Source organism: Labeo rohita, chromosome 23 (genome assembly GCF_022985175.1).
Source record: "Labeo rohita strain BAU-BD-2019 chromosome 23, IGBB_LRoh.1.0, whole genome shotgun sequence".
Classification (NCBI taxonomy): Eukaryota; Metazoa; Chordata; class Actinopteri; order Cypriniformes; family Cyprinidae; genus Labeo; species Labeo rohita.
In genome coordinates, this window is record NC_066891.1 from 7615747 (window position 1) to 7643326 (window position 27580).

General features: G+C 37.0%; 5 protein-coding genes across 9 annotated transcripts in view; all 5 read right to left on the reverse strand.

Moving 5' to 3' along the window:
- Positions 1-27580, reverse strand: part of hoxc10a (homeobox C10a) — a 59881-nt gene that overhangs the window by 21451 nt on the left and 10850 nt on the right. The window lies entirely within an intron of this gene.
- On the reverse strand, positions 1187-3862 carry hoxc5a (homeobox C5a). Its single transcript, XM_051095924.1, has 2 exons — positions 3209-3862; positions 1187-2372 (listed from the first exon to the last, which is right to left on the reverse strand). Exons 1-2 carry the CDS (start codon positions 3693-3695, stop codon positions 2158-2160), a joined length of 702 nt encoding a protein of 233 aa, XP_050951881.1. The 5' UTR covers positions 3696-3862; the 3' UTR covers positions 1187-2157.
- On the reverse strand, positions 4920-7699 carry hoxc6a (homeobox C6a). The gene is made up of 2 exons (XM_051095923.1): positions 6591-7699; positions 4920-5996 (listed from the first exon to the last, which is right to left on the reverse strand). Exons 1-2 carry the CDS (start codon positions 6991-6993, stop codon positions 5695-5697), a joined length of 705 nt encoding a protein of 234 aa, XP_050951880.1. The 5' UTR covers positions 6994-7699; the 3' UTR covers positions 4920-5694.
- Positions 17874-21160, reverse strand: hoxc8a (homeobox C8a). The gene is made up of 2 exons (XM_051095922.1): positions 20415-21160; positions 17874-19072 (listed from the first exon to the last, which is right to left on the reverse strand). The coding sequence occupies exons 1-2, from the start codon at positions 20848-20850 to the stop codon at positions 18756-18758; spliced, it is 753 nt and encodes a 250-aa protein (XP_050951879.1). The 5' UTR covers positions 20851-21160; the 3' UTR covers positions 17874-18755.
- On the reverse strand, positions 24265-27175 carry hoxc9a (homeobox C9a). The gene is made up of 2 exons (XM_051095921.1): positions 26355-27175; positions 24265-25281 (listed from the first exon to the last, which is right to left on the reverse strand). Exons 1-2 carry the CDS (start codon positions 26920-26922, stop codon positions 25037-25039), a joined length of 813 nt encoding a protein of 270 aa, XP_050951878.1. The 5' UTR covers positions 26923-27175; the 3' UTR covers positions 24265-25036.

Sequence of the window (27580 nt, forward strand, 5' to 3'; positions counted from 1 at the left end):
AATTGGCATAAATAACCCTCAAAACTTCAAAATACGTGGCAAGAGAGCTAAAAAAAGAGGGGTTTGTGTAAAAAGCAACATAGTAACCACAGTAACTCGCAATGTGGCCCTTTCGGTCAAGATAGCGAGTGTAGAAATTGAAAGAAGCATGGAAATTTACATTGAATCTCCAATATAGGTGAGTGAGACGATTCTAAAATGAAAACACTTTTGAAACAGCAGTATAAATTGACTAGCTGCCTGTTTTTATTTTCAAATTAGTGTGTGTATATAATGTTAACATTCATGGACTTTAGAAATACGGAGATTAAAATGTTCGGTAGCATTTCAAATAGTCTACGTTGAGAGGGCTTAGAAGGAATGAACTAAAAAGTAAAATATGTCAAACGAACAGTAAAGCGGAAAAGAGTCCGGTTGTAAAACAAGCCAGTCGAAAATTAGCATTTTGTACACGCAGGCAACGCTCCTGTGTCCTTTATTTGACACGGGCCTGGATTACGTGATTTCGGCACATAGGGTGACTAGCATCATATGTCTAATTATCTAAATGACAAATTTCAACAGTAACGTATAGTTGCATGAGCAATTCACTCTTAACGTCTTTAATTATGTGCTTTCCACGAAGGACGATTAATAACGCTGTTGTACCTTACTGCAAATGCTTTTTCGAAAAATAGTTCGTATATTCATAATTTAGTTGTACAGAGTATTTGATTAAATGTGCAAACTACCTCATTGTTTTTAAGAGTTTTGTATGCCAAAACGTCACTTTGAAATGTTTGTGTAAACTTCCGCCGATTTGTTAAAAAAGGAAACAGTTGTCAGTGTCTGATGGGTGAGAGGAAGTGCTGTAAAAGTTTATTGGGGTCATAAAGTTTTATGTGCCTCCGTTTAAGGGCTACTGTAAATAAGTGACCAGAGCGTTAAAGTTCAATCATGTCTCATCAGTGGAAGTATACACATTCAGACTCGTTCCTCGATGAACGCACGAATATTTATCAAAATCATGTTAATTCGCGCAGAATATTTCTTCTCTTAACTGTTCACGATTTATCAAACAGGCATTGAGTGCAAAAATGCATTGTGTAAAGAAAGACTCATTATTTTGTTCCTGTTGCTTCAACAGACAAAAAAAATAATGCTAACAATAGGATATTCTTTACGTTTCATCAAGTTTATTTACAATGATACCACATTGGACGTTTTATTGGACACAGATGGCTTTTAACTCAGAACTGACGAAACTTTCTGATATGTTGCCATTATTGGCAATTTAATCTTGTTACTGTAGTGATACATTACTGACTGGAAAATTATCGATGTGGCTTAGCAGTGAAACATCGAAAACAAACGGTTGGAATAACAGAAACAATGGATCATATAACAAATGCGGTTCACACAAAAGTAGGTCGAGTAGCTTGTTTGGTATGAGAGGTATCAATAAGCCACTCCTTATACTCCTTACAGGATGCCCTATATAGGCTCCTCAAGAGTGTATAGAAACAAAAGTCAAGGTACCTGCCTGAAAAAATAGCCCCCAAAAACATAATCAATAAAAAAGCAAAATATTCTGATTGCACAGTATTTTAACAGACATAATCGTCAAGAGAAAATTACCATTTGGCTGCTGGCTGACAGACAACATGATACACAGCGTTTAATATGACACTACAGTTGTTGCATTATCATCATGGCGTGCGGTTTACCTTCCTTGTTGTGGATTTTTATAGTTGTATAGATGTATTTACGACAGAAAGTACAATGGATAAAAAGTCCCATCAAAATGCAAAATGCAATGGGCAGACTGATGAATGTTCAAGCAAAGCACCACATTATTTGCACTTACATTTAAGCCAACGTAACTGGATGCAGGCCTTGGTATATTATGTAGGTTACTGATACAAGTGATTTTAGTAAAGCATATTCAAATAAACTTTAAGCTCATACATTATTCAAATAAGCACCTCCCGCACTCTGGGAAAGGAGCCCTATCAATAAATATTGAAAATATGGACATATTCACATAACAACATGATACTGTAGACAAATGAAAGACATCAACTGTTGTCAACAAGAAAAATCTATTTTAAATCGGTTGTTGATTCAGTACAAGTTAACATTGCCTTTATTTTCAAGCTGAAGCCGTGCATCACGTTATTATAGTCCTCCTTTCACTTTCAACTTTGAGTCCTTCTTCCACTTCATGCGACGGTTCTGGAACCAAATTTTAATTTGGCGCTCGTTCAAGCAGAGGTTATTGGCAATCTCGATACGTCTGCGACGTGTGAGGTATCGGTTGAAATGGAACTCTTTCTCCAACTCCAGAGTCTGGTACCGGGTGTAACTGGTTCGTGACCTTTTACCATCAGATTCTGAGGTGGCATCAGAAAGATATTGGGTTACCTATATGTAAAATTCTATCGACTGTCGTCCTCATGCATATTACTATGAAATTAATTTTCAGAATCATTGATGAAGTTGCCACCAAACACAGTCCATAGAATGTAATATGTAAACATCAAGCATTATGAAATCCAAAATGAAAACAGTGGACAGGTGGTATGGCGCTAATATTTATTTATTCTGAAATAAGAAACTGTCATGCACAGAAATAACACAAACGTAATGAAACATAATAATCATAACTGTGAGAAGGCCACGAGCATGTACTGATACAAAATATTGTAAAGAGCTGAGCAACAAAAGAAGACACTGCGATTGCAATGCCTCGCAATTTAGAGAATGCAAATTGACATTATAGTTTACTGTACTTTGCTTTACCGCTCCAGCGGTGAAGAGTGCAACTAACCGGAAACATAAGTACTGCCAGAGAATGTATGTGTATGCAAAGATTCGTTTGAAATCCCACTTCACTTAAATAACCTGTAAACTCCCTTTAATTCTTAAGGCAAGAAATAATACGTAAATTTACATGTTATCATTTTTTTTTTGCTTTTCTTAACCAATTATTTCTCCATAAATTTGACCGGAGATCACCTCTTCACAGTAACGGGACAGGTTTACGAGCAATAGATGCCTTTGTCATAAAATTTACGGCCGCTAGTTTTATTATTTCCTGCGTTTGGCCTATAAAACTCAAGAGGAAAAATATGGAGCGACAAAACAGGGTAGGAAGGAGATGCAATGACGAGGATGAGATGCGTGCAGTTTTCTTCTCTTCTAAAACAAACTTTAAACGTAACTTTACCGTGGCTCATGTGTAGCTTTGTCATCCACGGATATATCTGCGGCTGCGACTGGTTCTGACGCTGAGTCGAATTAGTTTGTTGCTTTATCGCTGAAGTAGTCTCCATTTTGAGATCGTCTGTGCGGCTCTTGCCGCTGGGCTTCTCCATAACTTCCATATTCCCCTCGGCTTTTTGGCTCAACAGTCCGTGACTGAGGGGGTTGTACCCGTGAGTGCTTACAAAGCTACGAGAGCCCAGAGTTGAACAGGACTGTGTTCGCTGAACTGCTGCACTGCTCCTTGCACGGTCGGTTGTGTTTATCGCCTCCCGTTTCAAAGAGTTGGAGGGGATTTGAGAACTGAAGGATCCGCCGAGATCAAGTCCTTCGTACGCGTAATTGGACTCGTGGAACTCCGAGTGAGCTCCATAGTTGCCAAAAGTGTGCATTCTACAAGAGGAGGCGTCTTGCGTTTGCTTGGAAAAAGACTTTCCAACGTATGCGCTCATTCTGTTTCCAAAACAATATAACCTTGGAGAGACTCACAAAAAGCACTCGGTCACGGCAGACGCTGAATCAGCTAATAAAGTATACATAAGTTGTTTAGAAGTTTTATTTGTTTATTGGGCTTTATTTGTATTTCTAGAGGACGTTAGGCTTGTCCTAAAAAAGAGCAGGATTTATAGGTGGAGGAAATCATTTTCTTTTTTTCTTGATACGACGTGTAATGCCCAAATATGGAATGTTTAAATAGAATCACGTGCAGCTCCTGGCCACTCATAAATTGGCTTGATCCCCAGGAGGTTATTGATAGACAGGGAAACGTGTCCGATAACTTCTCGGTATGGAAATCATCTAAGGGTCTGGGCTAAAAAGGGCGAGACCGTTAGACAAGAGCGTCATCTGGCGTCTAATACTGGACAGAGCGGCCCCACACACGCACACACGCACACACACACTTGTGCAAACAAGATGATGGACAAGATACGATGTTATGACAAATCAAATGACAAGGCAATATGAATAATATGGCGTATACGATTATCATATTAGTTACATACATGACAGATACATCATTCTCCTGTTTCACAATAATGTCTTGTTTTTTGATTGTTTTGTGTGCGTGTTACTTTTTTTCTTCAGAATTTGAGAAGTTATGTCTATTGTGATCAGGAGAGGACTATACACTGCGTCAATGCTTGTGGCTTTGTTGTAGCGGCATCCCAAAACCACACGTGATTATTTATCGCAGAACAACTGATTCAACGTTATGCCACTAGATGCCAAGCAAATGTGGTTAGAAGGGTTTTTGTCAGTCAAGCATTGTCGCTGTGTCATGAAATAAGCAATGCTTTATTTATTAAATGAAATCTGTGCAGTCGTCACGTACATTAATCATTAGGTATATTAACAATAATTAGGTGCATTATTCCATTCAAATATTTGGAGTTTGGACAGATTAAATGTAGTTAAAGGAGTAAATTAAAAAATAAGCCAAACTCCGATGTATCCGTGAATTTAATGTATGTGGGTCTGAACAAAAAACTAAATAAGTTAAGGCCTAAATAAAAGTAAATAAAAACTTCAAAACGAACAAGTGTGTGACGCCCTATAATTTTTACTCCGTTCCGAAAACCTTTATGATTCGAGCGCAAAGCTGGAGTCAAAATTAGGACAATACAGTTTTTTGTTTTCAAGAATTTTATTAAATAATACACAGTTTACACAAACAATATAATTGCGTAACAAGGTATATGTTTGTTTTCATATGGGTGTGATTCTCACTTTAAGACAAGTTTATATGCATACAACTACAAGTATGATGAAATGTATTTTTGAAGTTCTCTCAATAGTCAACGTGCCAGTACAGCGGCATTTTGAACAACAGAACACTGACGAGGCAAAGGCAATATTAAAAAAAAAAAAAAAACATTAAAAAAAAGAGAAAAAAGAAAGAAAATGCATTAAGAATTTAGGTAGTATAGTTCATCCCGTCAGTGCTTGTTTCATTGTACAAATATGCATCCACATAAAACTGAATGTGCATATAAGAAGTTTCCTTCACTTCTGGAATGCTTAGGATACTGTTTAGAGGCTTAATAGTTTGGGAGACGAAGCCTACTTTTCAAATTCGACTACATTTTTTCATCTAATGTAATTTCTACTAGCCTATAGCAACATGATAATACTAGAACCACACAAATAGTTCATCTGTGGCATTGTCACCACGCAGCCAAGAAGGAGCTATTATCAATACAAAGAGAAGTGAATTACATTATGGTGGACAACATGTGCGTCTTTCTCTCTCTTAATCTCTCCATTTGTTTCTACGTGTGTACATGTTAGTGGCGTGGTGGTAGAGCTTGTGTATGGTGTTCAGGTCAGAGGAGGAGGGGGCAGTCAAAGGAATAGCAGAGTATACAGTCCATGCATTAATATTTGCAAATTCTCAGAGTTTAGGTAGTTACGTTGCAGTTAACAGGCGTTCGAGAACGAGACATGGATTTCCTAATCTTTTTTTTTAGCTTCCTCGGTTTCCTCCTCGGTCTCCTTCTCGGTCTCTTGAGAAGTACCCGTTGATTCGCTCCCCGGTACAGTAGAAGTTAGATTGGTCTCTTTCTTCCATTTCATGCGCCGGTTCTGGAACCAGATTTTGATTTGACGCTCGGTTAGGCAAAGAGCGTTGGCGATCTCAATGCGTCTGCGTCTGGTTAAATACCGATTGAAGTGAAATTCTTTTTCCAGTTCCAAGGTTTGGTATCTGGAGTAAATCTGGCGACCTCTTCTTCTGTCTGACCCGTACCCAACTCCTGTTGTGGGGGAAAAGTAAAAAAGTAAATTAAAGAGTTTACACACAGAAATGCTTGATTATAAATGCAAAACACACATTTGAATTCCTGGTGGATGAATTCACTTTGTGCAGTTTTATTATTATTATTATTTAATGTGTAACTTAATATAGGCAAAATAATGTATTTACGCAGCATTTGACCCATATTACAGTCACAGAGCAACGCGAAACTTAACATTTCGATTTTCCGTGTTTCTGCAACATTTCTTTCGACTAACTTTGCTATCGTTTTGTTCAAGCAGTACATCGGAAGAGTTAAGTTACATTTAAACACAGTAGTGCATGCTCTTGAAATGGTTCAAAATGTACTTTTTGTTGTATATTTTTCTAACGCACTCACACTTATTGCACAAGTTTTCGAAATTATTTTGGCACTCGAGTATTAAAGGAGGTAGCCAAATGGGATTCCCCTCTCTGGAAAAGGGGGCTTTTATAGTCTGATGATTTAGTAGTGGTTTATGAGGCCATAAAATGTAGCTACTCTGTTGATAGGACGTATCGTAAAACAGACCAATTCCACCAGGGTATGTCCCAAGTCGCAGTAAAAACTCACCGCTGTGCGAGTTCATGCGCTGCATCCACGGGTAGATCTGAATGTTGTTCCCTTTCTGTTCCTGTGTTCCTGCACGAGCTTGTTCCAGGTTGTACTCCTGGGCAACGTGGCTCTGCGCATTGAGTCCCATACTAGTTTGCCTGCAACTGGGAAGCACATCCTTGTCTTGAAGAAACACGTTAGATCCATACTCGTACGGTCCTCGACTTGATCCAAACACAACGTTATCTTGAGGTGAATAGAAAGGGGACGCATAAATCCGATTTTGGGTCACTGTGGTGCCATAAGACGAAAAATGTCTGACTGAATCATATGTGGTCGTGTTCAGTGGCATGTTGGGCAAAACCTCTTGCCCACCAGATAAATGGCACGAGAGCGACGGGTTCGCGAAATACGAATTCATACCTTTCCTATCGCCCTCTCATCAACTCACCCTCCTATCTTATTTCCCCTCTCTTAATCTCACACTTTCTTTCTTTGTGCTTTGGGGTCTGCTTCCTTCTGTCACATACACACGTCTCCCGCCTGCTTTCCTAACTCTCTTTCAAATGAACTTCAGAAGGATTTCAATAATATTAATTTCCAGTCTCCGGTTAAGACGCGCAAAGCAAGTGTTATAGCCAAGGCTTGGCTCATGGAAGGACAATATGACAGCGTCACCTGACCACTTTCAGCCAATTGAATGCGCTGTGTACGGAGCAATATCGAGCTTGTAGCTTCTTATCCTTGTGGCTTCAGTTGATAATGTTTAAGTAAACACACACAAAAATACAGAATAGGCACTCACACGAACAATGAATTATGTCTTTTTGTGCATTAATCACCGAGTTAATCTGTTGTATGTACCGGTACAAAGCTTCTCCACGTGTATTGTGAAGATAAATCGACACTTTTAATCATGCGTTTTACAATGAGCTAATTTTAATCTAAATGAATTACCTGTAAGATCACTTTTACAGTTTATTATTGTCGCTGACTTAGACCAAGCTGTATATATTTATATTTTATAATATGGCAATGCTAATCATAACTATATGTATTTCTTCTCGACGCAACAACTTTATTAATTCATTACAACTACTGTGTGGATGATATAACTCAAATTTAAAGCACTGAACAGAACCCTTTGTTAAAAAAAAAAAAAAAAAAGAAAGAAAGAAATTGACCGAGGGCTAATTGCTACAAGGCTGTTTACGCCTTTACTAGGCAAATATTGTTTACCCTCCCTTGTAAGATTTATTTCACAACTTCATTCAAAAAAACTTAATAAATATGCTGATGCACATTTCATATCATATTATTAGAAATAAACACGGCATTGTCGGCAGTCAACAAGTTAAAGAACTACACTTTCCTTTGTATTATTCAGTAGCTATTTCCCTATAACGTTTGTGTCTCTCTCTGATTTCCTCGGGCTTTTATTGCGCTGAAGGGGAAACGTCTGTTCTTTTCCTTTCCCCATTTGTAATGTATTGATAATTTCAATGGAAAAAAGAACCTGAGTAAGGAGGGGGGAAGGGGCAACCTACTAAAGAATGCGTCAAACGCGCCTTGGTGCCATAAAAGTCACAAAACCAACTGAGGACTTCCAGCTCTGAGGCAATTATCCCTTTGAATGTATGGGGGCTGTGCAGCGAGTCTCTTATCTTGTGGAGAGAAAGCTCTTTTTTTTTCTAGCATTTCACATTCTAGGGCATGTAGAATGATTATAAACAAAAATAATACTATGAGACATCTTTAAAATTTTAAATTTAAGTACTCTTGAGTGTATTAATGTTATTTATAAGGATTCTTTTTTACAGAATTACGTACAGTGATCATATGTGCCAACGATCTGTTGAACAATACAAATATAACTCTTCAGCTTTATTAAATGCTTGCAGCTATATTAATGAAATGGCCAATTTATGTATTATCATGTTTAAAGAATCAGTGGTGGGAAAAGGACTAGTTTTAACCGAGTGGTTACGGTATGCTCCATGACCTTAATGCAGGCCACATGACGGAACGTGTGAGGCCAAAAACAGTGGTTTAGAAAGAGGTGCGCAAAACACGAGATTGACAGAACAGTAAAATTTACTTCCAGTCCGACAGTGAGAAAAGGCATTTAGCAGCTATAAAACAGGCTAATCTGCTTAACGACTGATTAAATACATACAATATTTCTTTATATCCCAAAGTACCTAGAACCGGGATGAATCAATATCAAGGATTAATGTTTTTGATGGGTTGTCATATTTTCGACAAAATTTGCGATCGACAAAATACAAACTTTTCTAGGCAAATCTCCACTAGAAGAATATCTAAACATCAATATGGTAAGTGCCATTTCATCAATTTACGGATACTGTATATTAATATGATTAATTATTTTCCAAAGTTAATTCATTGAGTTTTATACCAATAGTAGTAGTCGAAGTAGTAGCAGATATAATAATAATAGTAATAATAATAAAAATAATTATTATTATTATAATAATTTTATTATTATTATTATTATTATTATTAACTTTTAAATCGGGCTGGAATAGAAGTAGACTAATAAAAAAAAAAAAAACATGAATTACAGACCGCAAAATTAATACAATAAATATATAGTAGTCAGTATAGTGGTGTGGACCTTAACGTATTACTATGATTTCATTTATACAGTATTACACCATGTATACTGTGAAAAGAAACTAATAAAAGTAATATATAACAGTAATAAAAAATATTTCTTGCGTGAAAAGCGCGTGCACACGATTTACATTCATAGTCTTTTTTAGACTGTGGAAATTGAACAGTTGCCAGTTCAAACATTTGAAATGTAATAAACTTTTTTTTTTCAGAGAAATAATTATATATATATATATATATATATATATATTTTAAATAGATTATTCTTTAAGCTAATACGATATACCACTGGATAGGCAAAAATATTTAGAACCAGGAAAGCACGATGCTGAAATCAAACAAAAGAAGGATTATTAATTCTTCAATCAATTAATTTTCACTAGACTGTTTTCTTCGACGTGTAAAGTTTGGGGGAATTGAGATCAGATACTAAGTGTAGGTTGTATATATCTAACTCTTTGATGTTCAGTATTGCTCCAACGACTTTGAACTGCAAGCCTTTGATGAGGAGATTTTTAATAATGTGATCTATTTTACAGCATCAGTCTTGTGAATGAAGTAGCGAGTAAAACACACCACACTTAGTCTGCAGTTGGTATGTTGATGTGACTGTAGAGAAAGAGCTTTAAGTGTTTTATTGCAGCCCTTAAGACAAATCGCACGGTTGTGTTTTAGCGTTTGAAGAGGCAATAAATAGACATCCCGTTTGGCCTGTATTCTCTTTACACTCGCCGAAACTACGTACTAATGTGCGCCAAAATCGTACTAACTTCCAATGCGTAATATACATGAGATGATGATCCGGAAAAAAATCGAGCAATGCACATCCTAACTGTGCTCAGTAATGGCCTAGTCTGCACATTCTCGAGAGTTAAATGAATGTTATCATTGGCCTATTTATTTGTAACGGATGTTCACAATTGCAAATTCCAACGATGAGTCTTCTAGCTTTCTTCTCCAATCCCAACTTTCCTACCCTGTCATCTTTGTCGATGTATCTATGCAAAAACAAAATCCATAATAGTTACGTGACAGCTGTAACAGAGCTGCATGTGCAGCTAAGCACTGATAACAACACAAGACCCGAAGGGGCATTATGGTTTTTAACTAGCACAAGATAATTCTGTGAAATTATATGGCCGCGTAATGACCTCCATGAATAAGATGTTTTGAAGTAGAGCGAACTCACATTGCCCTGCGGTTCTTGTAAGGAAATGTTTGGAATTGAAAGTTTGCCTGGAATTTGTTTTCATTTTCGTGGCAACTCTGAATTATGCCTTCTATGATTCAAATTCAATAGCGGTGGCAGACACGAGACTGGCTCAGAGTTTACACAAATGATAGTCAGATGGTAATAAATGTGTCAATTTCATAAACCTGTTTAGAACTTCGCTATTAACCATAGGAATAACTGTAATACACAAATGAATAAATCTTATGCACCTTACATACGTACAGGCATAAGGATTAGTTAAATAGACTCCATTTTAATGGCAAACAAAAGACAGTCATTATCCCGAGGCAAAGACAGTCTCACAGGAGAACAACCCCGCCCTTCACTAGCGTTCTGTCTCTCACTTACACACAAATACACACATGCACATCGACGAACCATATGCGAGCCCACACAGAAGTATTCTCCCTTAATAAATTACCACTCAAGCTTTAAAAAATAGAGAAAATGAGTTCACACAAACTTGGCTCCAAATGAGACGATCTTTCTTTATAAAAATCGCTTTTCATAACTTCAAATGTCACAAATAAATACATATACAAATATTTTTATCAATTCCATTAGTAAAAAAATCTTTGTCTTTACCAACAGCAAATGCGTGTTCATAAAAACTGGTTTTACTGCTGACAATTTTTTTGTTTTCCCCCATTCCAGCCTCACATGTGGATTTCAAGAGGCCCATGACGGAAGATCGCAGCTCTAGTTTTTTGATTCAGCGGAGTACCATCGGATTTTATTACCATGCTATCCCATAATAACCTAGCTCACTGGCTATTAAATAAAAGCTTCATGTTTGTCAGTATTGTGTTATCATGACATAAGATCACAATAAAACTAATTCAAACAAGTAAACGGACTGTGTTTCTATAACTGTGTTTTAAAAGTTGTTTTATTATTTTTTCAATATTATGAATATTTTCTATAAATAATTTTCCAAGTTAGTACATTAATATGAATCTACATGAAAAAAACGCCATTAAAGCAAAGCTTTTGAAAGCAAAGCTTTTATAGTGTAATTTCTATTATGGCTAAAGAATTTTTTCTTACAAAGCTACACCAGCAAATGCCAAACACATTCCCACATAAAAATTAAGATCTGAATTTTATGTGGGCAGTTGCTCTTCCTGACTTCAGGCTCAGTATAATGCCTTGCATATGGAGCAGGCACAAGGTGGCAGTGTTGTTTGATTTAGTCCTCACAGAATGACAGTGTTGGATGATTGAACACGTGTGCGTGAGAGAGAGAGAGAGAGAGAAAGAGAGAAAGAGGAAGAGAGGGAGATTGTTGATCCTGATTAAATTAAGATACGTCTATATAGTTTAATGAGTTGTTTGCTGTCTAACACAAGGCCTTTATGCTTCACAGGTATGTGAGTAGGTGATCAAGCGTAAATGATTGTGTGAACGCATGACACTCTTTTGTCATTACAACTCGGACACAACCAGAATACATCAGAGTGAATACAAGTTAACGAGACTAGTTACATTTTCTTTCAAAATATAACTCAATCATTGAAATTTCACTCGTAAATAATTTACATTTTCCAGTCACTTATAGCAAAAACAGAATACCCATAGCCCGGCGAGTGTAAGCCATAGTCACATAATATCGGTTGAACAGTTTTTTTTTGTAAAAGGCCCCACATTCATCAGTGTTTTCTATGTATCTCACTTGCACATTTTTATAAAGCTACACTATCAAGACATGTATAGTAAACAAAAGCAAGCAATACAGCAAGCTCCAGTACACCCGTATTAAATAACCACAATCAAATACAAAATCTGACCAAACGTATATTTAACTATATGAAAACAAGCTCACAACCACACCCGTTTCGACAACTTAGCTTAAAAATATTATATTCAGTGTCGCCGGGATAAATGAGTCAACAATAAGACCAGAAAGCAACAACACAAGTCACTTGTCAACGAGGCTGTGCGTTCACAATCAATAAAGTATTAAGGAAAACGCCACAATGTAAGCACGTTTACATACAATGCATGCCACTTTTGCACATCCCTTTTGACTCGAATACAGTACTGTCAAATCTTCGTATTGTGTAGCTGCGGGTCTGTAAGAAGCCAATAAGGAGCGTAGAGTCATTTACTTACCAGCGTTCGCTGTTGTCTGTGTGACGCACGTTCGGCGGTGTATAGCAGCAGATCATACTAGGCAACGGCACTAGGATCCCATTCTCCTGTGCTCAAGAAAAATTTAATCTTTCGAGGAGAAATGAGCATATTTACGCACTCTAACCCCTCACGCTCCCGCTATCAGAGCTGTTTGCCCCTCTAGGGGATGAGATAGGTAGAAAGGAGACTGGGGAGGCGGCGACGTCTGAGGACAGTCAGTCATTGCTAGCGATGAAGCAGACGAGACAAGATGGTGTTACAGAGCGTTTTAAAAATCCGCCTGAGCTAGTGAGTAAACAGAAAACGGGAAAAATGTCTGGTGCTAAGATCATTTCAACACCACCGCGAGCTCTCAAGTCGATAGATGGGGAGATCCAGGGGAAGACAACAGCACAAAGTTCATGTTCATAGAGTGAGTACCACGTGGTCTGACGCAACCAATGACCGCGTGTATTCAGTCGTAAACTTTTATTACTTAGCTGTAAATTCCCCCTCTAAACAACTAGGAATGTGTTACGTTTCACCCTCTCTCAAAGATCGCATTTCCCATTTTCTTCTTCCTTTTTCCTTTTATTGTCTGCTAAGTTGATGGCACTAATAACACAGTATTATATTCGTCAAATATTGTGAAAAACTTATTTATTAGTCTAATACTATTAAACACTTAATGGTATCATTAGCATTTTTCGATAGTGGGTATTATGAAACTTGTAAAACAGTGTAGGTATAATGGGAAAAAAAGTGTATTAGGTGTGTGTTAATAACTTGTACAAGTCATATTTTGCTCATTGCTCATGAGTGTGAATATTAAAAAGCAAACACCCATTATACACCTACAACTCAATTTTGCTAAAAAATAATTAAAATAAATAAGCGAATAAATAAATAGTATAAATTTTTGTCATTAAATTAATCTAATGCAAATATCTAATATAGCAAATATTTTTTTAAAACCATGGGGCTGTTTTTTTATTTACCCCATTTGACCCTTCTGAGATTTTATTTTGGGCTCATCGTTTCCAGAAGCTGTTTGAGTTTATGTCTAGCAGTTCGGAGCACATTCAAGCATGACTCAGAATGACTAGGACACAGATAGTTTTTATAATAGCCACTACTTTAAGATAAAGTTAAAATAATCACATCAGCGTTTCAAAAGCAGTTGTACGAACAAAATAATTATAAAGAGACCGAGCTAATGCGTTTATTTTGTCAAAACCTTATTTCACAAAATTATCATAAAGTTACAACTGGACGCAGGCCTATTCATTGTGTATAGAGGCACTTGTAAAAGAGAACAAAATTAGGTTAAAATAGTAGCGCAGTATTGCAAGTCTTCTGAATTTTATGTATTTACAAAAATACGTTTGACACGCTTAAAAGAACCGTAAAAGTTTGACTGCTCTGGTGCTGTCAAATATCTGTACTGAGCAAATAATGCTATTAATGCTAAATAAAGACGCCTGTCTGTCAGACAGCAGTGCTCTATCAAATCATAGTTTCATATACAGTAGTCAACATCTAAAGTGGATCAGAAACTTTCATCAAAATTGTCCTAAAACCAAAACAATACTCGTTCTTATTTTAGGACAACTTTGAACTTTTTTTGATCCACTTCAAATGCTGACTACTGTATATATATATATTTATATATATGATTATTGGTTCAATTATGCTGTTTAAAACTCATAATATTAACATTTTTCTGAAAGTTCTGAAACTGACACGTCTGACAATTTTAAAGTTCAGAAATGTGCACTCAGTGCTGAATTATGGTGCAGGTAAGTAAAACGCACTGTTTTGCTGAGGCTTCAGCTTATTCTTCAGTGGCTAACACTATTTTTCAACGTAGTTGCTGGTCATTTGCTTTTTATAAACGAAATTCGTTATATGATCTTGATTGGTTAATTGCATTGTATTATAATCATTAATTGCAAGTTGATAAAAAATACTTTTGACAAAAAATAACTTAAATATCAAACATGTAACATGTAATGCACACAAACTGTTGTAACTGAGCAAAAACGAAAGCAAAACAAAACACCTATTTTTTGCCTAAAAAGTCTATTTTTTGACATTAATAACCTACACATTAACTTAATTTCATAGCTAAACCAAATCGCCAAAAGTTAGCAAAGTCCATGTAAACCATGTTTCTCCTCAAATTAATTTCTTTTCACTACTTAATTTCATATTCACTATATAACATGAACAGAATGCAATCGAATTCTGCATTTAGGAAAATAATAATAATGATAATTAACTGATGAGAATAGGCAAGAGCCGGGTAAGTTTTTCCTTCTAATTAATCCCTTTTCATTACTATTTCTCTCATCTGATAGCACAACAACCTTAAACAGAGTAAATGTGTATACATATAACAAGTTCCACTATTATAAAAGTTTAAAAAAAAAAAAAAAATCAAACAAACATACACCCATGCATACATACACTTAAAGCAGTCCCACGTCCACGTTGCTTTCCTTGTGTCTTGTTCTAGCCTGTCTGCACTGCACAGAAATCAAAAGGCAAAAACGTCTGCCCGGATGCGACACTGTCGGGTTTACACCACCAATAAAGTTTACTGCAGGTATAGTAAAGCCCTCATTTGGAATGTAACAGCAGTGCAATACAAAGGCAAGGCGGATGGACAATGACCACTACAATTGTCACTACCACAGGAACTTCCTGAAAAGGTCTATGCCTTAACTAATAATATATTTTTTACAACAGGGGACCGTTGTAAACACCATAACAACAAAAGGAGAGTGAAATGTGCAATTACACTCAAAATTTTAATCTAAAAATGGTAACATCTATGTTAACTGGTTTTATTCAAGTTAAAAATATTATTTAATATCACTGAATCAACCTAAATACACTCATTTTTACCACCAAAACTATTTTTTATGAATTAAATTAGGTGGAAATAGCTCTTTAAAGTAACAATTGCAGGTTACCACTTCTGCAGCGGACGTTAATTATAATTATCAGTACTGGGATATTGCGAATAGGCAAATCCAAGAAAATGTGCAAGAATCTTAGCTTTGTAGTTTTTTAAGAAAAAAAAATGTGAAAGTGTTATTGTATCGGTATACGCAGATATCGCTTGTCTTAAGATTTTAAGCGCCTATCTGCAGGCACACTTAATAATTCCTATCGATTTATGTTTTTAGATACATCATTTTAGTATTCACTGGTAAATATCTCACATTTGAGTATCTCACTTGGCTGTGTTTTGTCACGCTGCAAGCTATTTGCCTATGATACTCAGTAAATATCGTTGGTATTAAAATTAAATTGTGATATTCAATTATTATATCCATATTCTGTTTATATTAGCCTGGTCTTTGTGATGTCATCGACTCGCCTAATTGCGGCTTGCTTTATTGGGCACTAGACTACTGTTATGACCTGTCATTAAAAGTTGTAAAAGAGACAACACGTTTCACAACACTCTCGCTTAAGGTAGGCCACACCAGGATTTTCATAGTGACAGTAATATTTCAATAGATATCATTATAAATGTCATTACTTTACTATGAACATGGATTAAACACACGTTTGAAGTTAACTGGATTTCTTCTGTTTCCATGGTACATTGTCAGATTTTTATTTATTTATTTATTTTATTTTATTTTTTATTTTTTTGGTCTGATAAAAATGTGCAATGTTAAGCAAATGTAAATATTGCTTATGGGTCCTCTCGTCTTTAAATATGACAGGCATTGACATTGACAATATTCTAGCTCATCTGTCCTCTAGAAGGCGAATTCAGTAAACACCCAAAGTTACACTAAGTGTGTATTTCAGTTCTGCGTTTTTGTATATAAATAGTGTTTAAAGAAAGCATTCCACGGCCATGGAACGGAACGTTTGTTTTGTTGCACAACAGTTTAGTCTGTTTGCTGGACGAGAGAAGTCCAGAGAAGTAAAAATGTAAAAAGACTAGTCTGTATTTGTGAGAATATTTACAGGGATTTAGTAACCTTCGTCAGTTATCCATTACAGAAGACCAGCAAGTGTAGAACAAGTAGATTTCTTCAATGTCTCCTAGCAAGGCCGAGACCTGCGACCTGTCCGCTTATATGTTCCCAGTGCTGTTATTTTGCTTCGAGTAATGCCTTTTACCAGAAACCAAAATGTGCTCATAAACAGATTATTAACCTCTGACACCTTTTTTTAAATTATTTTAAATTAATTTATTTTTTTTACTTTTTATTACTATTTTGGAATGTGCCGATGTTACTGGTACTGATGTAAAAAAAAAAAAAAAAAAAAAAAAAAAAAAAATTGGTTAAATATGCGTTGTTACGCGAATGTATTTGGTACGAGAGGTGGAATTGTATAAAATAAAGAACTGAACTGAAATTGAAATAGTTGAGAGAAAATTAGTTTTCTGTCTTGCAATTCTGTATAGCAAGTACCTGACAATACAACAAAAACTGCATGATGAAAGAAAGATATTTCGCACTGCTTTAAATGATGTATTTCGTCAGACCGTAGTCGATCACGCCATTTTGCTTGAACTGATAATATTTCTCATTAAACCGGGAATTCAAAAGTCGACTTGAAACACCCAATGACAGCAGTTGACTATTTATAGTTGCATTGATTTTTGATGTGGAGGCAAACTTTCAAAGCTTGAAATGTTGTATGAACAAACATTCGTACAAATAATAATGCCCCTGATTATTGTTGGTCGCAGTTGTCATTTCAGACACTACACAGACATGAAATATAGGCTATACTATAAAAAGATTTTGAGTCTTGCATTTATAGTATTCACTATGAATTTAAACTAAAAATGTGCAGTTTTGGGGTATTTTGTAACTCCAGTGTCTTGTCAACAAGTGAATTAAAGCAACAAAAAAGAGACGTGAGAGAATGAGCCATCTTGTTTATTCTTCTGTTGATTTCAACAACAATGGCGTGGACACACACGAATTTGTCTATATTCACACGAGGAACACAAGTAAAACGAGCATATTGATAACAGCAAGATATTACAAGACGTACATGAAGGTTATACTCAGTGCAATTCAAAATCTACGCTATAACACCAGCACGATAAATGACTCTTTCCTCTGATAAGGTAGGGTAGTAATTAGCGTGTTTGTTCATCTACACATAAATGTGCATTTTCTATAGGCAGTTTAAGTTGTTGGGGGAAATGTCTAAATATTTTCAACAAAGCAGCATGTAGAATAAATTAACAATTCATTCTTGCTAGCAAAACTTTGTTTTTAGGTAGTGCCGTGGTACAATCTTTTAAAATATTTAAGATTGGCTTCGAGCTATTCGTGTCTTCCAAAGACTTCAAAGAGCTCGATAATCATAAGTGTTTAAAGGGTAAATTACATAACTTAGGTTTAATATACTACAAAACAAGAGTCTATGAAATCTCTAGGTAGAAATGTATATTGCAAATTTCCCATGATTAGGTAGCTTCTTTCGAGATTTTCAAACGATTGCAATCTCTAGTGAGTCCGATAAAATAATCGAAAAAATACAAACTGTAACCTCGCCCACTCACATAGAATAACAATAAAGAACAGTTAAGTAATCGATAAAGTATGTAATACAGAATGCATTTTCTACACTTGCCATCCCCTTTCTCCTTACTCATGGCACTAATGCAATATTGCCATATTCGGATTGCAGAATTAGAGTTGCATTGAACACATAATCTATTCTTCTGTCAATTTGATTCGTAATGTCGGCATGTTGTGGCTTGATTTTATATACAAGACCAATCGTTTTAAAAGGTACAAGCCGATGCAATTAGTTCAGTATTTCAATTGGTTGCATCTTAGTCAGTTTTCCCCCCAAACATCCTCATCAAGTATGAAATAAATGTTTAACTCCGTTAAATGCTTCTCATGCTGCTTACTTTTCCCCTTAAGTAAAACGATGGGTTATTGTGTTCCTGTTAGTCTGTCTCTTTGAGTAATTTGCCAAATACACAGATCCACTTTTCGCTAATGGTAAAAGTCCTCGTGTGTTGGTAAAAAAAAAACGCTTTTTTCTTTGGGCAGGTTTTAGGGTACTTTTGTATAGTGGGGGATTTTCTCACTTTTTGACCCAACTGTTTGTAATAAAATTGGCGCGTCTTCTCTTTCATTGCCCATTCGCGAGACCTCTTCAATATCTGCCATATAACCATAAAAAAGACCATAAAATCACTCCTTGCTTTCCTCTTTCTCTTCCGTTTCCTTATCTTCTCCTTCCTCCACCTCACCGTCCTCGTTGCCCTCTTCTTCGGCCTCTGCCTCAGCCTCTCCTCTCTGGCCCGGAAATTTGTCTTTGTTATTTTCTTTTTTCCACTTCATTCGGCGATTCTGAAACCAGATCTTCACCTGTCGTTCGGTTAAGCTCAGCGCGTGGGACACTTCAATACGGCGCTTGCGTGTGAGGTATGGGTTGAAGAGGAACTCTTTCTCCAGCTCAAGAGTCTGGTAACGGCTGTATGTCTGCCTTCCATTGCGTCTCCCAGGAGCTTTGGAGTGAAACAAAAATATCTGTCAATTACGTCTTCATTGCTTCGTTCTCTTTCCATTTACATATTCTGGGATGCATTTACAAAAACATGAAAGAAACATTAATAGCAAGCTGCTAGCTACATCTATTTATATGTGTAAACAAAAAATAATAAACAATTAGAATGGTTTAAAATACGAATTTTCTTTCTTTTTTTCCAAACACACCCATACACACACCTCAACAAAATAGTATTTTTTTGCGTCAGAGTGTGCCTTATAGTCTAATATCCTCACTGCTACGATTTGCCTCAGAATATATCAGTTGTGGGCAGACACTGCAGTTATCTAGGGGATATAACTAATACGCTTCTATACAGTGGATTTCCTATTAGTAGATCTATGTCACATAATTTGATTTCACCCATAAATACGCTGTTTCTATATTTGAGTTAGACATCAGCTTTAATTCAGGTCAGTAACGCACAGAATTACACTTAACCTGGTGCTAGCGAGCGAGCGCGCGCGCACACACACACATACACACACACACACACAAACACAGACACGCGCACACACACACACACTGACATAGACAGACAGACAGACAAACACACAGGTTTTAATAGCATCCGTCACTCAAACTAAATAAATAGATTGAACACATTTATGTCCTCATTCAGGTTCATTACGAGTTTGTAAAAATTAAAGTAGGCGAATACATCTCAAAACTCGAATACACTTGACATTAGTAGGTGTTAAAAAGTTGTATTTTAGAATATAATGTGCTCGGCAGGTTATTGACCCTTAAGATTATTATTATTATTATTATTATTATTTATTTATTTTATTTTATTTTTTTTTTTTCCTTTTTGTTTTTCCCTTAAGAGGGAAACGCAGACCAATGGAAACAATCGAACAATGTCAATTGAAATCAAACAAACCGACACGAACTTTTCCATTACTCTTTTACAACTACGCATTACAGTTAAAACTCTCTCCACTTTCCTTTTAGTAATCACAAATTTTATGAAAACAAGTGGTCGTTTCAAGCTATGGCGAAAATAATATGAGCTCGTATAACATCCATCCAGCTTTGTGTCTACACAATCTAGCCACCTATCAAAATCACTATATTCGTTTTTACAAATATCCAGTGATGGTCCAATGAGGTAAACAAATACAAAACGCTACAATATCTATTATTAAGTACAGTTTCGCACCCTGAAAAGCATAGCCCACCTGTGTTTTGATCTCTGTTTATGAACACTAAACGCTACACAAGAATAAGGCTCTTGACTCACTGACGCAGTCACACAGACACAGTAAATGAACAGAATGTGAAATAGTAAGTGCTCTAACCGTGAGGCCGCATCCATGGGAACATGAGGCTCGGAGAGGAGTTCTGACTTAAATGGCCTTGTCCTTCTCCAGGGTTAGTGCTATTGGACGATTTACAGTCTGGGTATTGCGCTAAGCTGGCCTCTTGCTGGGTACCATAAAGCGGTTGCCTCGGAAGAGCTTCATATCCATAAAATTTCGTAGCGTCTCCGTGACATGCCAATGCACAAGGGTTCTGTTGATAGCCGGGGTTGGAGATACCTGTGGTTCCGTGATGGAAAAAGTCCTGTACGTGATGCGACGGGTGTTGAAACCCCGGCGCAGCTGCTCCATGTCCGTATACAAGCGTGTGGCTTCGGGCAACGCTCTGTGGAAACCTGCAGTCGTAGTAAGTTGGCTCTAATGTTTCGCCGCCTTTGTACTTGGAAAAAAGAGGGTTAACAAAATAAGAGCTCATGTTTATCTAGCATTAAAAAGAGTCAGTCTGTTTGAAAAACAAAAATAAATTCCCCTCTCTAAATGGTGGCAACCTATTGTTGCAGTTCCAAATGGCATGCAACGCAGACAGAGCAACCGGAACTAGATGGAGAAATGCTGCCCCTTCGGACAATCTGAGGCAGCTCCCACTTCAGCTCCACACGCTTAGTCTCTCTCTCTCTTCCTATCGCCAGCCTTTTCCTTTTGCAGCCTCAAATCATGGCGTGCACGGTGGATGTGTGTTAAGGTTAAAGCTGGCTAGCTCCGACGGCTCAGTCACAAGCTCGTACTTTTTTTTTTTTTGCCTCCCACCAGCCACCCCCACTACAATGAGACCCCTCACCCCCCCACCCCTTGTCCCCTACACCCCACCCTTTGGCTCCTCATCTTTCCAGAGCGTCCACAGGCGTCTACCTTGAAGGGGGAAACACAGTTGTCTGTGTGTGTGTGTGTGTGTGTTTTTTTTTTTTAATCATCATTGAATAACATCGGCTGCACGTACTAAACGAAGTAATCATTTAAGTTTTTAATATCTACTTTAGAACACATTCGCAGGTTACGGCAGCTTCATACCGGTCGCACTGGTCATTTTAGTCCTGCGGTCACGTTGGAACAATTTGTCTGGTATTTCATTTATGTTATAACTAGGTATCATTTTCTTTTAAAAGACTATGCACGCTCTGACCATTACACATCCATTCTGATGGGTTTATAAGGTTGCGTATCGAGCCATAACCCACAGAGACAACATTATTCAAGTGTACGAACATTACGAAGAAACGGCTACGATTGACACCGCAGAGCAGATAACTAAACACAAATTACAATAATAATGCCAATAGAAAATATGTAACATTTTAAGCATATTATTAATTATTATTATTATTATTTATTATTATGGCTACCGCCGCCGCTGCTGCTATTATTAAAGTTTGTGACAATTAATTGTGACGCCTACCTTGATTATTTGTGTTAGACTGCTAACACACACAGAGAAAAGCTGAACACGCAAGCCTCTCTTGGCCCTCCTAAACCATACTAAAAAGTTGTAAATCTGCCGCCCCGACACAATAAAATTGCGCAATAGATGCCTCGTTATTTTACTAGACACATTAATGGCGTGTTGTTTATTTCAGCTTTGCTCATTTAAAGTCCTTTCCAAAATATGAGCATGTGGTTTTGTGTCGTTACTTGACAATTTTTACACTTCGCTGTTAAACGGGAAAGGCACACACAGGAAATTTATAGACATCTCACAGTCTATAAAGATGCAGATTCTGGGTCATTGTCTCAGTTACAAGAACACAGCTACCATGGAGTACCTAGGCCTGTTTATTTATTTTTTATTTTTTGCAACGAAAAAAAAAAAGAAAATATGCTTAGTAAATAGTTAAATATTTGTATTTAATTTTAAATAAAAAACGAATCCTTTTACGTTGTTAATACAAATTATTTTAATAATCGATATTATTATTGGTGCGATTAGATTTGTTTTCATAACAGTAATTTAACATGAGTTTTTGTATCACACTGTTGTCTATAAGGGAGTTACACTGAAATTTAAAGGCCCTGATTATAAAATCAATGTCATCTATAAAGCGTTTACGCTAGTAGTCAAACAAGTGGCACGGACTAAAAATAAAAACGGTATCTAAAAATAAGTAAATAAGTGGAAAGCATACCATGCGACATTTGTAAACAAGATCTCGTATGAGACTAAAATTATGTTACAGTTTCCCAGCGCCTTCAGTGAATTATGTCAGCACTGTCGCATTAAAACAGACAGTGTGCTTTCTAAAAGCATCGTCGGATTTTGACAAAACAAAAGAAATACAGAGGAGTGTGAAAAGCATTATAGCACGAACAATCGAGACAACATAAAAACCCCATTAAAAACAATAAAACAAACAATTGTTTTAAGAATATGATAAAGATGGTGTGAATGTAAAGTTTATTACTTTAGCGTGTCGACATTTGTTTTTTCAAAGCCAAAAGTGTGATTAATAACAGAGAAGGCCATTCTTTCAGCACTCGTCTTGTAGCACACTCCCAGGCTTTAGTGGCCCAAAATGCGTTAACTGTGAATCAATAGCGCCATCTAGTGTGCTTGAGGGTAACTTTTACAAACGATCATTGACTGGAGGCCAAGGCCACACAATTCGTACCGCAAAACATACAGTAATCCAAATAAATTAGGACAATGACAGAAAGCCTATTTGAATGCACCTTTATAGGAAACGTTGGACTGTGAAAACACATAAGACTTTTAGCAGTACCGAATACATGATTTAAAGGCTTATAGCACCAGTAAGGACACTGTAAATTAGCTTTACAAGCATGTGTTAAGTGAAAACTAAGCTTTTTCGGTTTAGTGTCGTTTAAAAACTTGGAGCGACTTCTGAATGCATTTTGTGGTGTTGGTGGATTGCTTTTGCCTCTAGTTAGCCCAAAAGACTAAATGGCTTTGCAGAACTCTTTAAGAGGGTCCACCACCAACGTCCATTAAACCATAAAGTAATTTAGCCCAGACGTCTAGCCAGTTAGCCAGGTTGGCTTTGTTCGTCTGCATCTGAGACAAACAACACCAAGCTCCAACAGGGTTGTAAAACTAGCATTTTTGTTCTGGGGCGGAAACGTGGTCGATCGGGCTTTGAAATAGCCGCATCCTGTTCGTATTGTTAAGGCCCACAAAAAGGCAATTTCAACCCAGCGCAAGGCTAGTGCTAAACATATGAACTTTAATTATATTTATACCACAGCTGCTACTCGTATATAAATAAGTGCAAAATATTTAACATCAGAGGATTTTGCAATTTACCTATGTTGCAGTTACCGTAAGATAAGAGTAGTGACTTGAACAGTTCAGTCATAAATTAAAAAGAAAAAAAGTTCAAAAGGACAGGCCTCTTTAAAATAATTACATTTAAGTTCAAACACCAACAGCGCTGATCCTACATGGCCTTCAAACCGCTTTCACTTTATGGAGCCATCGGTCTGATTAAAAAAGTCATTGTTGTTGTGGTTAATGTTTTTTATTTATTTTAATCGTATTTATTTGCTCAAGACTGTTGACATTTCTGTAAAGCATTGTTCTGTTTTGTGGGTCTGACCACAGATTTAAACAGATTTTACACGCTTGTTTTTTTTTGGGTCATTTTAATGCACATATAATTTTTACAACTACAACTACAAACAACAACTATAATAATTATTTATTTATGTTTGTATTTAAATGTTAAAATTAAATTAAATTAAATTTAAAAATTAGGAAAATGGGTTTCAGTGCTTGGATACAGGTTTGCAATTAAATACCAAAATATGACAAATAACGCACGGGAGTGTATAAGGCCTACCACAGGCGTTTCGGTATTTGATCTTTGTGGGATGTGCAAATCTGATATTTCGACGGTCACACCATCAACCTCGTTACAGTGGCCTTGCCATTGTGCACTTACTCCAACCTCGATACTTTCCACATGAGAACATTGTATGTGTAGGCCAAACTCTATGCCATAACTGGATAGTACACATTCAACTCGTTCTTAAAAAACGGCATGCCTTCCTTGTACGGCCAAATAAATGGAAAGAGACACAAAAGTCATATTAACATGGCTGTATATATTTGGATATATCTACAATCTATGATGAAACTCATTTACAGAATGTTTAAAGAATGTAAAATACACAAACAGGTACATCAGAAACAAACTAAGCACATCGACGCAAACACGTATATTTTTTAAACTACAGAATTGTTATTCTTTATAAAATACTCGGCTTTCAAACCTCCTACAAAAAATGGAAGCATAGAAAAGAAACAACCACGTAGAGAGCATAAATTAGGAATTTGAAAATAAAGTAGTTCAAGTATTTTCTCTCTGAAACTTCGGGGCAGCCTCTGTGCAGAGTCCACTTTTGTGTTTGTGAGTAAAGAAATGTTATGTAAATCCAAACTACGTATAATATTAATATGATTTAAGTCAGGATGGTAAAATTACACTTACATTAAATCATACTTATATCATCACGTTTTAAAGGACATCCATATAGGATAGCCTTTTCGTTTTTTCTGTTCCTGTTATGGGCCGAAAGTGCAAATGTTAAGACTCATAACGATACTAAATGATGATTTTCCTTCAGTCTGTGTCCGGTGAATGACTTTTGGTCTATTGTTCTTTACTGTCGTTTTTTTCCTTGTTCATTTTCTTCATCTTCATCCGTCGGTTCTGGAACCAGATTTTGACTTGTCGCTCCGTCAGGTTCAGCACCCTCGCTACCTCATATCGCCGGTCTCTTGTGAGGTACATATTGAATAAAAATTCCTTTTCGAGTTCGAGTGTTTGGTACTTGGTGTACGGACAACGCTTCTTTCGGGTTGAGCGCGCATGGATCCAGTTTGCCACAGGATTATCTGAAAAACAATGTATAAAAAGTGTGATTAGGTGCTGTTGTAAACAAACACGCTGTCCAAAATAGATGACTGTCGCATATTACCGGATTATAGATCCAAGTTTTTTTTCTTGCTTATGACAGCCATGTGTATAAAACAACATATATATATTTAAACTGTAGCACCTAACAACACTTCTCATTTTAGATTAGTCTTCCTTTAAATGTTTAGACTTAATACGTGTAAATACCAGGTAATTTCATAGGGGGTCCCCCGTCTCTGTCGATTTCAAATAGCTTTGCAAACTCTTAGAGAGAAATGGCGCTGTAAACTGGTGAATGTACCTATTTGCTTTATAGGCCCATAAAAAAGCAAAGGCTTGTGACTCAAGCCTTCACAAGTCTACGCTCAAAGTTCTGCTATGCAGTGAATGCACTGTGAACATTCCACGTGCTGTTTCTTGATGTAAATGCTGTTTCATTTATATGTAAATTATATTTAATTGAATCGTTCAAAACAGCAGCCCCGGTTTTACGTTTTTAATTTGACACTTCAGTAGTTATGTTGTAATACAGTCCACGACAAGTATAATTCAAAACACGTATTATTAGCATTTATATATTATAATAAAAAATGCATCACACATGAAACCCAAAAGTAGGTATAAATACTTAATTTGAAATGTTAATACGTATCCTCGCTTTACAACCGCCTGTATTGTTACTGAGCCAACGGCAGGCTAAATTGATAAAATTCCACATTAAATAAGGCACAGTAGTCTAACTATATCGTGCTAAAATGAATGATAATGATAATGGTACGGCTATTTGTAAACATCACATGCAACCGTCTTTGCCAGACTTGGCTTTTTAGGAGACCATTTTTATAGCTCACAACCCGTTTTACAACCCAATCCTATGGCGTTTGTCATCAATGGATAGCCCCAAAGCAGACTTGAGTCGGCCGAGAACAGCACAGAGGATGAAAGGGTATAGAACTTGGTTTTACGACGGACAACAGCCAACCACCAAGCGAACGCAATAAACTGGGAAGCATCCCATTCTCGGTTGTAAACAAGAATAGCTCTAACTTACTTGGGTCTAATTCAGCCTTGTCGTCTTTGTGCTTCCCGGAAGACAAACTCTCCGTCTCAGGCGATGGTGTGTTCTGCTGCTTTTCTCGAATGTCGACGGCGGAGCAGTACAGATAATCCGTGTAAGTGCGTCCGTTCGAGCCCAAACAGTCTCCAGCACGAGGATCCTGGAAGGTGTCGGGCTTCAGCCCGTAGTGCCTGCTATTCCCTGCGTATCCTGGAAAAGACACGGTACCGGGGATAGGCTCCAGCCAAGAGCGAACGTACCTTGAGTCTGTGCCTAGGTGAGGTTGGTGAGTGTATGGATGGTAAACCACTGACGACTGGGAGTGAACAGGGGCCCACGAGGTAGTAAAGACTGGTGGTTTCGGGGCAAAGCTGCAGGACGGGTAATCCGCGCATTCCGGTACCAGGGGCGTCGGGCGTGAGCTGGAGGATATCGGACCAGTGGCTGTGAAACGACTCGCCAGAACATCCTCACTCTCATGGTTGATCAAGGAATCCACATAATAATTACTTATGGGACCCGTAGCCGACATGGCGATGTTTCCCTTCTCTTTTACATGCATCCGATTATTATATGGAGTGTATGTGTACTTTTTTATCTGACCGTAGAACAATCAAGACAGGTAATTATTTCAGAAAGCTTCCCCAGCTGGGATTGGACGCCTATGGAACACGTGATTGCATTTACCCCCAGAAAAACTGCACAGCAGATCAATGCGCGCGTTCTTCTGGAACAGCAATGCACTTCGAGCTTGCAGTAGGTTGCTTAATACTAATGTTGTCTTTTTTACTTCGAGCCTAAATATATGACGATGGTGTGTTTCTAATATATTATGATGCAACCGATTAAGGTAAATTATTTTGAGTTATTTGTAGCCTTACGAAGCAGCAGAGTGTGCGTGTTAACGGTCTGAAAAGGGCACTATTTGTTGGTGTAATCAATCTCTGTCCAGAGAATGCTACTGTGCTGTGGCTAGCCTTGTGCGCATCCCTCACTGCACAATGTTATTTATTAAAACAATTAGAAAAAAAGAAACCGTTGTATAATTCTTTCTCAGGTTCACTATTAATTCTATATAATTGGAAAGGACCCAATGGAATAATATTGACAAATATACAGCTCTTGTGCTGTCTAGAGGGTCGCTTTTACGCACCGAAGTCCTATTTTCCACGAGTTTCAAATAAATACAATTGGGATATCCCTCATAAAATGGAGTTTTA

Coding starts and splice junctions, on each gene's coding strand:
- hoxc6a (XM_051095923.1), bottom strand. CDS start 6,993: ATGAATTCGTATTTCGCGAACCCGTCGCTCTCGTGCCATTTATCTGGT. Junction 5,997..6,590: donor GCGCATGAACTCGCACAGCG/GTGAGTTTTTAC, acceptor CCCCCACAACAG/GAGTTGGGTACGGGTCAGAC.
- hoxc5a (XM_051095924.1), bottom strand. CDS start 3,695: ATGAGCGCATACGTTGGAAAGTCTTTTTCCAAGCAAACGCAAGACGCC. Junction 2,373..3,208: donor AAAGCTACACATGAGCCACG/GTAAAGTTACGT, acceptor ATGCCACCTCAG/AATCTGATGGTAAAAGGTCA.
- hoxc9a (XM_051095921.1), bottom strand. CDS start 26,922: ATGCATGTAAAAGAGAAGGGAAACATCGCCATGTCGGCTACGGGTCCC. Junction 25,282..26,354: donor CAAGGCTGAATTAGACCCAA/GTAAGTTAGAGC, acceptor ATTGTTTTTCAG/ATAATCCTGTGGCAAACTGG.
- hoxc8a (XM_051095922.1), bottom strand. CDS start 20,850: ATGAGCTCTTATTTTGTTAACCCTCTTTTTTCCAAGTACAAAGGCGGC. Junction 19,073..20,414: donor CCCATGGATGCGGCCTCACG/GTTAGAGCACTT, acceptor TTCACTCCAAAG/CTCCTGGGAGACGCAATGGA.